General features: G+C 39.5%; 1 protein-coding gene across 1 annotated transcript in view; it reads right to left on the bottom strand.

The window, feature by feature from the left end:
- Positions 1 to 16032, bottom strand: part of LOC100244234 (uncharacterized) — a 64256-nt gene that overhangs the window by 31622 nt on the left and 16602 nt on the right. The window contains exons 3-4 of the mRNA XM_010663718.3: positions 9963 to 10653; positions 9105 to 9471 (exon numbers count right to left, since the gene is read on the bottom strand). Coding sequence (XP_010662020.1) covers positions 9105 to 9471; positions 9963 to 10653 — 1058 coding nt within the window. The remainder of the gene's footprint in view (positions 1 to 9104; positions 9472 to 9962; positions 10654 to 16032) is intronic.

The following is a 16032-nucleotide window of genomic DNA, read 5'->3' as shown; positions in this document are numbered from 1 at the left end:
ACCAGCCACCCTTCTTACCTGTTTTTGCCATCCGAGCCCTGCACGTGCCTCTTTTGGGGTTCTTTTGCCTCCGTGGGCCCTCCGATCAGTTTTTCCGGCGTCTTCTGGCTATTTTTTCTCAACTCCAATCCCTACACGTGCCTTGGGAAGTGTTCTTCTACCTTTCCAGTCCATGACAAAATACGGAATGGCATCATCACAAGTATCCAGCGTCACGTCACCAGAATCAGGGGGCAGATCTGAAATTCCAAACCTTGGTGGTAGTGATTCCTCTCCTATTCTCATCACAGGACACAAATTAAATGGCCATAACTATTTACAGTGGTCACAATCTGTGTTGTTGTTCATTTGCGGGAAAGGAAAGGATGAGTACCTCACTGGAGAAGCAGCCATGCTAGAAACTACAGAACCGGGTTTCAGGAAGTGGAAGATTGAAAACAGCATGATCATGTCATGGCTTATCAATTCCATGAACAATGACATAGGTGAAAATTTCTTGCTGTTTGGGACTGCAAAGGACATATGGGATGCAGCCAAAGAAACTTACTCAAGTTCTGAAAATATTTCAGAACTTTTTCAGGTTGAATCAGCCCTACATGACTTCCGCCAAGGAGAGCAGAAAGTTACTCAGTATTATAACACACTCACAAGGTATTGGCAGCACCTTGACTTATTTGAGACTCACTCATGGAAATGTTCTGATGATGCAGCAACATACAGGAAAATTGTGGAACAAAAGAGACTGTTCAAGTTTTTCCTAGGACTAAACAGGGAATTGGATGATGTTAGAGGCCGAATCATGGGCATTAAACCCCTTCCAAGTCTCAGGGAGGCTTTTTCAGAGGTTAGGCGTGAAGAAAGTAGAAAGAAAGTGATGATAGGATCCAAAGAGCAACTTGCCCCAACATTGGATGTCTCTGCCCTTGCTGCTCGGTCATTTAATAGTAGTGGTGGAAATCGTCAGAAACGGGATAGGCCTTGGTGTGATTATTGTAAGAAACCAGACCCTTATAAGGAGACTTGCTGGAAGCTTCATGGCAAACCGGCTTATTGGAAACCAAAGCCACGGGTTGACAGAGATGGCAGAGCACACGTGGCTACCAACTCTGAGAGCACATCTGTTCCCGAGCCGAGTCCATTCAACAAAGAGCAGATGGAGATGCTACAGAAACTATTAAGCCAAGTTGGCAGTGGTAGTACTACCGGTGTAGCCTTCACTGCTAATCGAGGATAGTGGACACAGGTGCTTCTGATCACATGACAGGAGATGCTGCCATTCTTCAAAATTACAAGCCAAGTAATGGTCATTCATCCGTCCATATTGCTGATGGTTCAAAGTCAAAAATTGTCGGGACAGGTTCTATAAAACTTACTAAAGACTTATATCTTGACTCTGTCCTCCATGTTCCAAACTTGGATTGTAATCTTTTGTCCATTAGCAAATTGGCCTGTGATCTCCAATGTGTTACTAAATTCTATCCAAACTCGTGTGTTTTTCAGGACTTGAAATCGGGGAAGATGATTGGCAGTGCTGAACTGTGTTCTGGGCTCTACCTCCTCTCATGTGGCCAATTCTCAAACCAAGTCTCTCAAGCAAGTTGCGTACAGTCTTAGAGTATGTTAGAGTCCTTCAATTCTGTGTCAAATTCTAAGGTCAATAAAGATAGTGAGATTATAATGTTACACTATCGCCTTGGTCATCCTAGCTTTGTTTACCTTGCAAAATTGTTTCTCAAATTATTTATCAATAAAATCCAGCATCTTATCATTGTGAAATTTGTCAGTTTGCAAAGCATACTCGAACAGTATATCCTCAAATCCCATACAAACCTTCGACTGTTTTCTCTCTAGTACATAGTGATGTGTGGGGTCCCTCCCGGATAAAAAATATTTCTAGCACTCGATGGTTTGTGACATTCGTTGATGATCATACACGGGTAACATGGGTTTTCCTTATGAAAGAAAAGTCAGAGGTCGAGCACATTTTTCAAACCTTCAATCTTATGGTTCAAAATCAATTCAATTCCAAAATTCAAGTCCTCAAGTCAGATAATGCAAAGGAATACTTTACTAGTAGTCTCAGTACTTATCTTCAAAATCACGGCATTATCCACATAAGTTCTTGCGTTGACACCCCACAACAAAATGGGGTGGCTGAACGCAAGAATAGACATCTCTTGGAGGTTGCCCGGTGCCTTATGTTTTCCTCTAATGTTCCAAACTATTTCTGGGGGGAAGCTATTCTCATAGCTACCTATTTGATTAACCGTATGCCATCCAGAGTGCTTACCTTTCAATCCCCACATCAACTTTTCTTAAAACAATTTCCTCACACCCGTGCAACCTCTTCTGATTTACCACTCAAAGTATTTGGTTGCACGACATTCGTTCATATGTATCCTCAAAATCGTAGCAAATTTGCTCCTTGAGCAAATAAGTGCATTTTCCTAGGGTATTCTCCAACCCAAAAAGGGTACAAATGCTATTCTCCAACCAACAAAAGATTTTACACCACCATGGACGTCTCTTTCTTTGAACATGTCTTCTTCTATCCCAAATCTCATGTTCAGGGGGAGAGCATGAATGAACATCAAGTTTGGGAGTCTCTTCTTGAAGGTGTACCTTCTTTTCACTCAGAGTCACCAAATCCTTCCCAATTCGCGCCCACTGAGTTGTCCACACCCATGCCGTCATCAGTCCAGCCAGCCCAGCACACAAATGTTCCTTCTCCCGTGACCATCCAGTCTCCCATGCCTATTCAACCTATAGCCCCACAACTTGCTAATGAGAACTTACAAGTTTACATCAGGAGGAGGAAAAGACAGGAATTAGAGCACGGATCACAGTCAACATGTGGCCAATATATTGACTCCAATTCAAGTCTTCCTGAAGAGAACATAGGTGAGGATAGGGCTAGAGAGGTGTTAATTCCCAACATTGATGATTCTACTCTGCCGATTGCATTGAGGAAGGGTGTTAGGAGATGTACAGATCATCCAATTGGGAATTATGTTACGTATGAAGGGCTATCACCATCTTACAGAGCATTTGCTACTTCTCTTGATGATACTCAGGTTCCCAACACAATACAAGAGGCATTAAAAATTTCAGAATGGAAGAAGGCAGTACAAGATGAGATTGATGCACTTGAGAAGAATGGGACGTGGACTATCACAGATTTGCCGGTTGGGAAGAGGCCCGTGGGGTGCAAGTGGATTTTCACCATAAAATACAAAGCAGATGGATCAGTCGAGAGATTCAAGGCTCGTTTGGTAGCTAGAGGGTTTACACAATCCTATGGGATAGACTATCAGGAGACTTTTGCTCCTGTTGCAAAACTGAACACTATCAGGATTCTTCTCTCATTGGCTGTCAATCAAGATTGGTGCTTGCAACAACTGGACATAAAAAATGCGTTTCTGAATGGTGACCTAGAAGAGGAAGTCTACATGGAAATACCACCTGGTTTCGAAGAAAGTATGGCAAAGAATCAGGTTTGCAAACTCCAAAAATCCTTGTACGGCCTTAAACAATCTCCCCGAGCCTGGTTTGATAGATTCACAAAAGCAGTCCTGAAACTGGGCTACAAACAAGGTCAGGCTGATCATACTCTATTGTCAAGAAGTCTCATGCCGGGAAAATGACCATATTGATAGTCTATGTCGATAATATTATTCTATCTGGGAATGATATGGAGGAATTACAGAATTTGAAGAAGTATTTGTCAGAAGAGTTTGAAGTTAAAGACCTTGGAAATTTGAAATATTTCCTTGGTATGGAAGTGGCTAGATCAAGGAAGGGAATTGTAGTCTCTCAAAGAAAATACATACTCGATCTTCTTAAGGAGACCGGTATGCTTGGATGCAAACCAATTGATACTCCTATGGATAGTCAGAAGAAACTTGGTATCGAGAAAGAAAGTACACCGGTAGACAGGGGGAGATATCAGCGGCTTGTCGGGCGCTTGATTTATCTCTCACACGCTCGGCCAGATATTGGCTTTGCAGTGAGTGCTGTAAGTCAATTCATGCACAGCCCCACTGAGGAACACATGGAAGCAGTCTACAGGATTCTTAGATATTTAAAAATGACACCAGGGAAAGGTCTATTCTTCAGAAAGACAGAGAACCGTAACACTGAAGTATACTCAGATGCGGATTGGGCAGGAAACATCATTGACAGGCGGTCCACTTTTGGATATTGTTCTTTTGTCTGGGGAAATCTTGTTACCTGGAGGAGTAAGAAGCAATCAATTGTAGCCAGAAGTAGTGCAGAAGCTGAGTACAGAGCTCTTGCACAGGGAATCTGTGAAGGGATTTGGATAAAAAGGGTTCTTAGTGAACTGGGACAAACGAGTTCATCTCCAATTCTGATGATGTGTGATAATCAGGCAGCTATAAGCATAGCAAAGAACCCCGTGCATCATGACAGGACCAAGCATGTTGAGATTGACAGACACTTCATCACAGAGAAGGTGACTAGTGAGACGGTTAAATTGAACTATGTTCCTACCAAGCACCAAACCGCAGACATCCTCACCAAAGCTTTACCTAGGCCTAACTTCAAAGACTTAACTTGCAAGCTGGGATTATATGATATATATTCTCCAGCTTGAGGGGGTGTGTTGAAATTTGGCATTCAAAGTTAGGGTTTTAATTTAAGAAAGTATTTTAGGAATAAAAAAGGAGAGATCATTTAGGATGATTCAGTTTCCTAATTTTAGGAGAGAATCAAGCTAGATTGATATTTTCTTATTCAGTCATTTGTGTATATATATGTGTATGGTGTGTACCTAAAAAATCAAAAAAAAGGAATTCAGAAATTCTTCAGATGGGTTAAGGCAACTAGAGATTTAAGGCAAGAATATCCTCTTTCCCAATCCTTTTCCACCATTACAATTGATATTTTAAGTAGGCTGATGTGGAGAGAGGAATAGAGCAAATTATTAGAGAGTTTCTTAGTGGACAAGCATAGAACTAGAGTATCGTTTACAATTTGAAAATGGTACTATCTTTTTCTCTAGAGCTTCTATGGATGATTTACACCTCAAACTCATCCTTTTAGTGTTCAAGTGCATATTAGAGCTTAAGATCAATATAAACAAAAGTACTATTGTTGGTATCAGCACAATTCAGGATTTGATCACCAAGTTGTCTTCATTGCTTGGATGTAAAGTGTCAAATCAGTCTTTAACTTTCCTAGGTCTTCCTTTAGGGGTTAACTTGAAGGCAAGCACATTTTGGGACCCAATGATTGAAAGAATTTCAAGGAGATTTGATGGATGGAACAAAAAATTTTGTCACCAAGGGGAGAACAACTCTTATTCAGTCATGCTTGTCCCACATCCCTAGCCATGTCTTGTCTCTTTTCAAGATCCCAACATCAATAGCGTCAAAGATTGAAAAATCGCAACACTATTGACATGGAGACGAGGGACCTAAAAAGACTCATACCATCTCTTAATAGTGTTAACTTGTCATCATCCATCTAGGTACTAGAGCTTGGTCATTGACCTATTCAAGTTCATTCACAATCAAATCATGCTTCATGGCTTAGTCCAGTACATCCAATCCTTTTCTCTCTAGATAATTTCATTTGGAAATTTAAAACTCCACCTAAGGTCAAGGCCTTTATTTGGCTAGTGGCACATAAGAAGGTAAATACTAACAATATGCTACAGTTAAGATGACCTTAGAAATCCCTTAATCCTTATTAATGTGTTTTATGCATGAGTGGAGAAACAATTTACGATCTCTCAACATTGTCTACTTACTTTGGAGCTTTAGCAAAGGCTATTTAGACAAATTGGGTTGGATTGGGTTCCACCAAGGAGTATATGCAACCAGGGGTGTAAGCAAAACCGAAAAAACTGATAAACTAACCAAAACCAATCATATTGGTTCGGTTTTCCAAACTAAAAAAGGTCAATTCAGCTTGAGAATTTTGAAAACCGATCTAGTCAATTCAGCTTTCAATTTTCGATTTTCTTGTCTCTTAACCAATAAAAACCGAACCAAACTGATATTCTAATACATATATATAATTGTTTGATATTTGATAAAAAAATTTATATTAGATTCTATTTAAAGTAATTCCTTGTTTTTATATTATGGTCAAAATAATTCTAAATGCATTTAATATATTTTTAACATCAAATCCAAGTTGGTTTCAATTAATTTTAAAAACAAATTAGACTTGAGGCATATAATAAATTCAAATTAATGGGATTTGGGCTCAAAACAAACACAAATCCCCAACTAGGTTTAGGACTAAGAAAGGTGATTAAGTTGAGTCAAAACCAATCCACAGAAACCGAACTGAACCAAACCAACCTCAAAAAGCTTGGTTTGGTTTAGTTTTTTCACTCCAAATCTGGTCAATTCGGTTTTTATCACATATAAAACCAACTCTATTGATTCATTTCATTTTTTATCAAAAAACCTACCAAACCGACCTTATTTACACCCCCTCTATGCAACATGACGATTACTTCATATAAGGGTTTGGGAAGATCCACTAAAGGCAAGACCCTATGGCAAATTGTTTTTCTAACTTTGCTTTGAATTATGTGGAGAGAGAAATGCTAGAATCTTTGAGGATAAGTAAAGGTCATTAGAGACATGGGATATATGTCACTTTAATTCCTTTTTTTAAGCCTCTTATACCTCTCAATGTATTTTGATAAGAGAATGCATTCAAAGGTGCTTAAAGCACACAAGATTACATAGGACGTATACAAAGAGCACTACACAAAAAACAGAAAAGAGGGAACACAAAAAAAATACTCCCTCCCTCATCCAAGCCCGAATCAATCTAAGAAATTAACCATATGTGTATACCCACTGCTTATATACACCATAACCCACATAGAAAGATTGTTAAGGAAAATGTTTTTTACCCTTTGATCTGACACTTCCTCATAATAAAAAAATCTCATATTTCTTTCCTTCCAGATCATCTAGAAAATACAAGGAGTGGCTCTCCAAGCCTTAATCTATCTTCTATCTACACAAGAGTCATGCCACCCTAAGAGAGTCTCCCTAATCGACTAAGATAAAACCCACTGAATGCCAAAAATAGAGAACACCAACTATCATAAAATTTTCGTCTTGTCACAATGAAGGATAATATGATCAATGGATTTCAACTCCTCTTTACACAATGCACACCTATTAGTCAACATCCACCTTCTTATTTGAAGTTGATCCGAAGTTAGTACCTTTTCCCAACAAGCCTCCTAAGTAAAGAAACCCACCTTCGAAAGAATCCATGAGTTCCAAATTATCTTTAAAGGGAAAGGGCTGGTATAATTTGTCTCCAACAAAGAGTAAAGCCCTCTTATAAAGAAGACCCCTATGCTATCTTCCTTCCACACTACTCTATCCTCCTCCTTCTTCACTGTTTGACCTTGGATCTTAGAAAGGAACTACTCCATGACACCCAACTCCCAATCATTCAGGTTCCTAACAAAATAACAGTTCCAATTACCTCCTTCTCCAAGTTGCTCCAAAAAATCAGCTACCCATGCCTCTTTCAAATTAGAAAGGGCAAACAAGGACAAGAAAGTCCCACATAAGGGGCTCATCACTGCACCATCTATCTTTCCAAAACTTCATCCTACTCCTATTACCCACTGCAAAGGAAATCTTCATATTAAAATAATCCCATACCTTCCCAATATCTTTCCAAACCCCAACCCTATAGGAATCTCTCACCACTCCTAACCTCCAACTCCCTTCTTCCTCCCCAAACTTTCCCTTTATGATTTTCTTCCACAACAAATCTCTTCCACAACCGCTTGACTAAGTGTATTTTGTTCTTTAAGACCCCTCCTCCCCACAAAAAATCCCTTTGAATCTTCTCAAATCTCAACCTTACAATTCTTAGGATAGTGAATAAAGACATAAAATAAATCGGTAAACTAGCTAGGGTATTGCAAAGTAAAGTGAGTCTTCCCCCTTTTGAGAGTCGTTATGTCTTCCATAATGAAAGCCTCTTATGAAACCATTCTTCTATCCCATCCCAAACCGCCATAGACTTGTATAAGGCCTCCAAGGGAAGCCCTAGGTAAGAAGAAGGCAACTTTCCCACCTTGCACCCAATTTCACAAGCCAAATCTTCCAAATTATCCACCTCCCCTATTGGAATCATCTCACTTTTCTCTAAGTTAATCTTCAACCCTGACATGGTTTCGAACCATAGGACCAACCAACACAAGAAAATGACTTGCTCTTAAGAGGCCTCACAAAAAACAATGGTGCCATCAGCAAAAAGGAGATGAGAGATCTCCTCACCCCCACACGCTCTTCCCCCAACCTTGAACCTTGAAATAAAACCACTATCCTAAGCTTTCAAGAGCAACCTACTAAGGGCTTCCATAGCAATCACAAACGGGGAGGAGGAGATAAGGTTCCCTTGTCTCAATCCCCTCAGCTCCCTATCTCTTGTAAGCCACTCCCCATTTACTTTAATTTTAGCTAGGAAGTTTCTTCTTCTGTTAATATTAGCCATCTTATGAAAAAACTTTGAATCCAACCTAATTGGCATCCGACGTGTAGATAAAAAGGTATAAGGTAACATTGAGGGGAGCTTAGTCAAGGTTTAAGGAAATGACATCCATGTATATTCTTAAATGGATTTAACCTTTTGGTATAGATCTCCTTTTATAGTGGAGGTGTTCAATCTTTTTTTTTTATTGCGGGGAGAACTCTTCATCCTTCTCATGTTTTTTTAACTATAATTAATACATCTTTCATTTTTTATCACCCACAAAAAAAAAGAAAAAAAAAAGGGAGGGTTTGGAGCCAAGATAGATTCATGCTTTAAGACGTCAAATGAGGAAGGAGTTCCTTAAATGTTCATTGTTGGATCACTCTAGGGGACACAAAACTCATAGGTTAGTTTGATTTTTATGCCAAAATATATCATGTTCTCATCCTTTGAATGTTTGCATGAAGAAGAAAGTGGACAAATAAATTCATCAACTAGAGCTACAATGTCAATAAATGCCAAGTATTAAAGCTGCATTCTGCACATTCCATTCAAGGCTGTTGAATAACATGAGAAAGAAAATAATAAAAATCCAGACAAAAGGGTATTCGTACCTAGTTTAGGATCCCCTTCATCCTTATGTTCTGTCACATTGACTGTTCCTTCAGAAAGGTTTAACTGCTTTCCATAGTGCTCAAAACCTTCAAGAAGATCTGATGTAACCTCCTCAACAGAGCTTGATTCTAAATTTGAATCCACTAGGCCTTTCTGTAAATCTAGTTCATGAACTTCAAGTCTCGTTTCAATATCCAATACCAGACCACCAGAGTACTCAATGTCAATTTCAAAAGCCCATGCCTCAGTCATGTCCATGGGAAGAACCCTTATACCATGAATATAAGGTGGGAGATTCCCAGGCCTTATGTTAGTACAGGTTATTTCACCTATGTAACTGGGGGTCCTCATATTTGACAGCGTACTCTGCCACACCAAATATAGAAGTATCAGAATTATATGTGCATACTCATAAAACATACCTACATAAGTAGATTAACATAAAATATACTTCATATGCAAATAATTTCACCATCCCACTAATTCTTGAAACCCTACGAGTTTTTACTTCCCATTCATCAGATGTGATGTAATCCGGTAAGTTCAGTTGAATTCGTGATGAAAGGCTGGTTAACTAAAAACAACCTGAATATCCAAAGGTACTTTTTCTAGTAAAGGAAACAAATATATGTATATATAGTCCTGGAACCCATATCTAGTGATGAACTTCTGAATAAGTTTATCTCATTAGTAAAAGCAACTATTTAAGTGGTCTATATTGATAAACAACAGTACCAAATAGCAGCAATAAGAATGGTAGAATTGGACCATCTCCAACCTGTGTTGACACACACCACCACCAATGCCCACAAGCACTAAAAGCAAATATCATAATGAAAATAAATGACATTTAAAACCTGAATTCGAGCTTGCAAGAAACTTTTTATCTCCTCACTTCTTTTAGCATCAAAAAATAGCCGAGAAATCAACAAGTTCCAACATAGCATTCCTTCATCAACACTAAACTTGTCTTCAGGATCTGTGTCAGAGTTAATAGACATATGATTTTGGCTTCCTGAGTGTGTAACAGTTGATGATGATGGTGGAACCATATTTTCTTCTGAGGAACTGTTAAGTGTTTTCCCTGTTATAGCTCCCTGTGAAGAGCTAGAGGCTGAAACTGAATGTTGGAGTGAGCGAGATCTCTCACTAATCTTTCTATCTTCACGGGCTGGTAATGAAGCCCAACTTGCCTTATTTTCTACATTAATCCGAGAAGCCTTCTTTGTAAGCTTTTTCAAAAAGTGGCGAACCTTTGATGAAGAACCATCTTGCCTGCTCTCCCTATCTATTGGCTCAGCACAAAATCCGATAGAGGTTTTCATAAATGAAGCATATCCGCCATTTAAGGATGTCAGATAACCGCTGAAATCTTCACTCAACTTGAAATGCCAGCTAAGCCTGTCCTTGTCATTACTGGAAGCAAGACGGAGAGCCTTACACCATGATTCCTTCTCCCAAGAGGTCTCAAGATAAAGATAAAAGGTTTTACTTCCATTGTATATCTCCAAGGTCTTGCTTTCCACTTTAATGGGATATTTTTTTGCCCTGTAGTTACCATCAGAAAATGAATAATAATGACTCCGAGATTTCACGATTTTCTCTAAAAGAATTCATGTCTTTATTTAAACAGCTGTACAAATAGTTTGGATAAGGGCAAAAGACATAAGTGTCCAATGTCATTATTCTGTGAAACCCATAATGGCACCACACACTGAAAAAGGATAATTTGACACAGTAAGGAAATTATTAATGATGCAACAGTGTGTGTGTGTGTGTGTGTGTGTGAGAGAGAGAGAGAGAGAGAGAGAGAGAGAGAGAGAAAGAGCTGTCTTCCATGACATGTCTCTTACACACATGACAGGCCTCCATGTGAAATGTTGAATCTCACCAAGAAGATCCTCTAACCAGTGCTTAATCAACCCAATGCATTTGTCTACTTCATGCCCTGGCATTGAACTTTTCTAAGAAGGATCAACACCTCAGAAGGCAAGACTTTATTGGTATGTCAACTAAATTTACCTTTTTCCCTTGTTGGCAGAGTGAATAAATGGATTTCCTTGTTGTATCACACACAGAGACATACATCGAAACAAACAGTTAAATAAAAATGAATCAAAGGCATAATAAGAATGTGCCATCCTTCTAGTAAAGTGTACAGAACCAGTGTAATATATGGAAAGAAAACCATAATGCAACAAGCCAAAAAGGCTCAACAAAGGAACCTAAAAAGGTACAATCCGTGGAGCATGTCCCTACAAAAGCCTTCAGAGGGGAATATTTTCATGGAGCAACTGTTCAATGTGTTTCAAACAAAGTTTTGCAATGACATTTGACATCTCAATATCTAAGCTGACTAATTTCAATATTCTTAAAATCCACTAATAAACTAATTATTGTCAAAAGTCATTTTGCAATACCCTCAAACTCTGAAGTATCCTCCTGCATCTCTTATTTAAAGTGTATTAGTTCCTTGTTGAGCAACTAGAACAAGACCATTCTCGAATGCTACAGTTTCCAAATAGGTATGTGGCAATCCTTCTGACACCAAGCTAAAATAGTAGTTGTTGGTTTACCATTTTCATCCTAGTAATAGCTATCATACCTCTATAACTTAAATCACTCTTTGAGCTGTCAAAGTTAACTCTATTTAAAGCAAACATGAGCAGAACATTAAATATGATCTGCATATTTTTTATTGGTAGGACTGAAGCTTGATTTTTCATATTAAAATAACTTGATCACAATCTTTGCACATTCTCATCTGACTTTTTGACAACATTATATTGATTCAAGGATCTATTGGAAATTAGGTTTTGCTCCTTGTACAACAAACTTGCCACAGAATGTTGGATGTCTTAGCAAGTTGCTTCTTCTTTGAACCTGCCCTGGTCTCCTTTTCCTTACATTATTCATTCAGTTAATGATGCTCGTATTTGGATCCAGTCTAAGAAATACAAACTGGGATCACAAGGAGAGTGGCTACAGGATGGTAGAAGCTAAACACAAAGACTTGAGTAATTAGTTAATGAGCTAAGAGGAATATTGGTTTTGGGTACATAGACTAGTTAGAATCTCTTTTATTTTTCAAGTGGTGTAGTTCAATATAAGTAGATAACATTTTGATAACAAACTCGGGTTGATAGGTTATATTATTAAGCAAGTTAGATGGCAATTGAGGGAAACAGCTCATTTTCTAAATCTGAAAAAACAAAGTCTGCTATGCATAATCTAACCATTGAAAGTTCAAAATTCTTAAGCACTCAAAAACTATATGCAAGATTTAAAAAATGTTATTGCTTTGTCCAGTGAAACAATCTCGGGGTATTAGAAGTTAAAACAGAAAAGAGAAATAGACAATATCTGGGATTAAGCCATAGTAATGCTGTGTCATTTCAAAGGCAACATGAATTTTGACTCTGCCTACTTTAATATTGCTCTAAGAAGATGGAAGAGCAAGGATCATTTATAAAGGAATGAAATTATATAAAAACAGAAATTTAAAGGGTAATTTAGCCAAATCCATTCAACAGGGTAGGTTGATATCTTCAAAAAGAAAGTCCATATATAATTTGAGGTTCAACTCTGTTGTATTCAATAAAGGTTTCAGGGTTTTCTTCTCAGTCAATTTTTGGAGAAATATATCTCATTTCCATTGATTGTCTTGTGTGTCATGGTTGCAATGGAAATTAAGGATCCTCTATAAACTGGGCATGGACCATCATCTTCAAATTAGGGAATTGACTAATAATAATAAATTTGGTTTTGTATACTCATCGATAGTGCTAGAGGCAACCCTCACCTTTAGCCATATCATAGGATAAGACAACCAACTCTCACCTTGTACTTATTATTTTATTTTTTTTCAGTCCAGGTAAGTAATCATTTCCAACCCTACTAGAATTGTTGAATATAATGTATTTATAGTGTATAATCTTTCCTTGTTAATATAGGTCACATGTATGGTAGTTAGGACTCCTAGCCTTGTATATATATATATATTTCTCAATTGTAAGTAGATATTATATGAATGAGAATTAAGGTCTTTCTTCTTTCTCTCTCTCTCAACATGGTATCAGAGCCAAGGGAGAAAACCTAATTCTTTCCAGTTTCCCGTGTCATCAACTCCGGGAAACCTTTCGGTGACCGTGTTTCATTCCGGTCACCTTCTCCATCTCCCAATACTTTCCGGTCAGTCGGATCGTCGTCAGAAAACACTCACCGCCGGCAAAATTTTCCGGCGAACTTTTCCGGTGAACTTTCTGGCGACGTCTTTTTCCGAAACCGACCATACCAGAAGGAGCGCCTGGAGGAGATCTCCAACTTTTGTGAAGGCACCGGAACCAAAAGATCATTCACGCGCCGGCCACGCGCAATTTTCCGTCCGACGACTGCATCTCACGCGCCTCCTCCTCCAGCCTTGCCTGACGCCGACTAGCCTTCCTTCATCCCTGGTTCTGCCATCCGAGCCCTGCACGTACCTCTTTTGGGTTTTTTTGCCTCCGCCGACCCTCTAAACAGTTTTTCCGGCAAGCTTCGGCTACTTTTTCTCCATCCTAATCCCTGCACGTGCCTAAGGAAGTGTTCTTCTACCTTTCCGGTGGTGCCACGCCGCGATCTGAAGCCGTCTCCCTTTCCAGTGGTGCCACGCCGCGATCTGCAGCCGTATTAGGGCTCTCTTCGATCCAAATATACTTCATTCTCCAAATAAGTAGATATGACTACTAAAACTTCCATTTTTTCCTCTGTTATATCTGGATCTCCTATGATTACTTCGGAGAAATTGGTTGGCAGTGACAATTATCTTTCTTGGTCTGCCTCTGTTGAACTTTGGTTTATGGGTCAAGGATATGAGGATCACTTGATTACACAGGAGGTAGATATCCCTGAGGTTAACCGCGTACAATGGAGAAAGATAGATGCACAGTTATGTAGTGTATTATGGCAATGGGTTGATCCCAAGATTCTTCTTCATTTTCCGGCCTACAAAACTTGTTTTAAATTTTGGACTCAGGCCAAAGGATAATATACGAATGATATCCAGCGTCTTTATAAGGTGGCTTCTGCTATTGTCCATATCAGCCAACAGGACTTGCATCTATCTACTTATATTGGTCAGATTGCCTATCTTAAGGAGGAGTTCTTGATTGTGATGCCTCTTACTCCTGATGTTGGGGCTCAACAAATACAGCTTGACAAGTTCTTCATGGTTCTTACTCTTATTGGCCTTCATCCGGATCTTGAGCCTGTCTGCGATCAGATTCTTGGTAGTTCATCAGTTCCGTCCTTGGATGATGTGTTTGCTCGCCTCCTCCGTATCTCCTCCACTCAGACTTTGCCATTTGATAGCACTTCAGATTCTTCTGTGTTAGTTTCTCAAACTAGCTCTCGAGGAGGCCGCAGTGGTACCCGAGGTAGAGGTCAACGTCCTCATTGCACCTATTGCAATAAACTTGGCCACACTCGCAATCGTTGCAATCAGTTACATGGACGACCTCCTCGCACTACCCATGTGGCCCAGTCCTCTGATTCTCCGCTGCCTCAGCCTCCGAGCTCTTCCACATCTCAGGCTTCTATTGCCTCTGTTGCCCAGCCTAGTAATGCCTCTGCCTGCCTTATCCACACATCTTCTCTTGGACCCTGGATTCTAGATTCTGGAGCTTCTGATCACTTATCTGGTAATAAGGATCTTTTCTCCTCTATTACTACTACATCTGTTTTACCTACTGTTACCTTAGCTAATGGTTTTCAAACTATGGCTAAAGGTATTGGTTTGGCCCTTCCTCTGCCTTCTCTACCTCTCACTTCTATCATTTATACTCCTGAATGTCCTTTTAATCTTATTTCCATCAGCAAAATCACTCGTACTCTTAATTGCTCTATTACCTTTTCTGATAAATTTGTGACCTTGCAGGACCGGAGTACGGGGAAGACGATTGGCATAGGACGTGAGTCTCAAGGCCTCTATCACCTCACCTCGGATTCATCTCCTGCAGTTTGCATTTCCACTGATGCTCCTCTCCTCATTCACAATCGTCTGGGCCACCTTAGTCTCTCCAAGTTCCAGAAGATGGTCCCTCGTTTTTCCACTTTGTCGTCGCTTCCGTGTGAGTCATGTCAGCTTGGGAAACATACTCATGTCTCGTTCTCAAAGCGTTTGAATAATCGGGCAAAGTCTCCTTTTGAGCTTGTCCACACTGATGTTTGGGGTCCTTGTCGGACTGCGTCTACTTTAGGATTTCAGTATTTTGTCACTTTCATTGATGACTATTCTCGATGTACTTGGTTATTTTTAATGAAAACTCGAGCTGAGTTATTCTCTATTTTCCAGAAATTTTATACTGAAATCCAAACCCAGTTCAATATTTCTATTCGTGTGTTACGCAGTGACAATGCCAGAGAATATTTTTCAGCCCCATTTACTTCGTTTATGTCTCATTATGGGATTCTTCGTCAATCTTCTTGTGCTCATACTCCTCAACAAAATGGGGTAGCTGAACGCAAGAATCGACATCTTGTTGAGACAGCTCGTACTATCCTCCTCCATAGTAATGTTCTTTTTCATTTTTGGGGGGACGTTGTTCTTACCGCTTGTTATTTGATTAATCGTATGCCCTCCTCTGTCTTACACGATCAGATTCCTCATTCCCTTCTCTTCCCTGACCAACCACTTTATTTCCTTCCTCCTCGTGTCTTTGGTTGTACTTGCTTTGTTCATATTCTCACTTCTGGACAAGACAAGCTTTCCACCAAAGCCATGAAGTGCCTCTTCTTGGGATACTCCAGACTTCAGAAGGGTTATCGTTGTTATTCCCTTGAGACTCATCGATACTTTATCTCCGCTGATGTCACCTTCTTTGAGGACTCACCATTCTTTTCCACCACTTCTGAGTCTCTTCCTGTTTCTGAAGTCTTGCCTATTCCCAT

This window comes from Vitis vinifera, chromosome 16 (genome assembly GCF_030704535.1).
Source record: "Vitis vinifera cultivar Pinot Noir 40024 chromosome 16, ASM3070453v1".
Classification (NCBI taxonomy): Eukaryota; Viridiplantae; Streptophyta; class Magnoliopsida; order Vitales; family Vitaceae; genus Vitis; species Vitis vinifera.
Note: the sequence above shows the minus strand (reverse complement) of the source record. Positions and strands in the feature narration are given on the sequence as shown.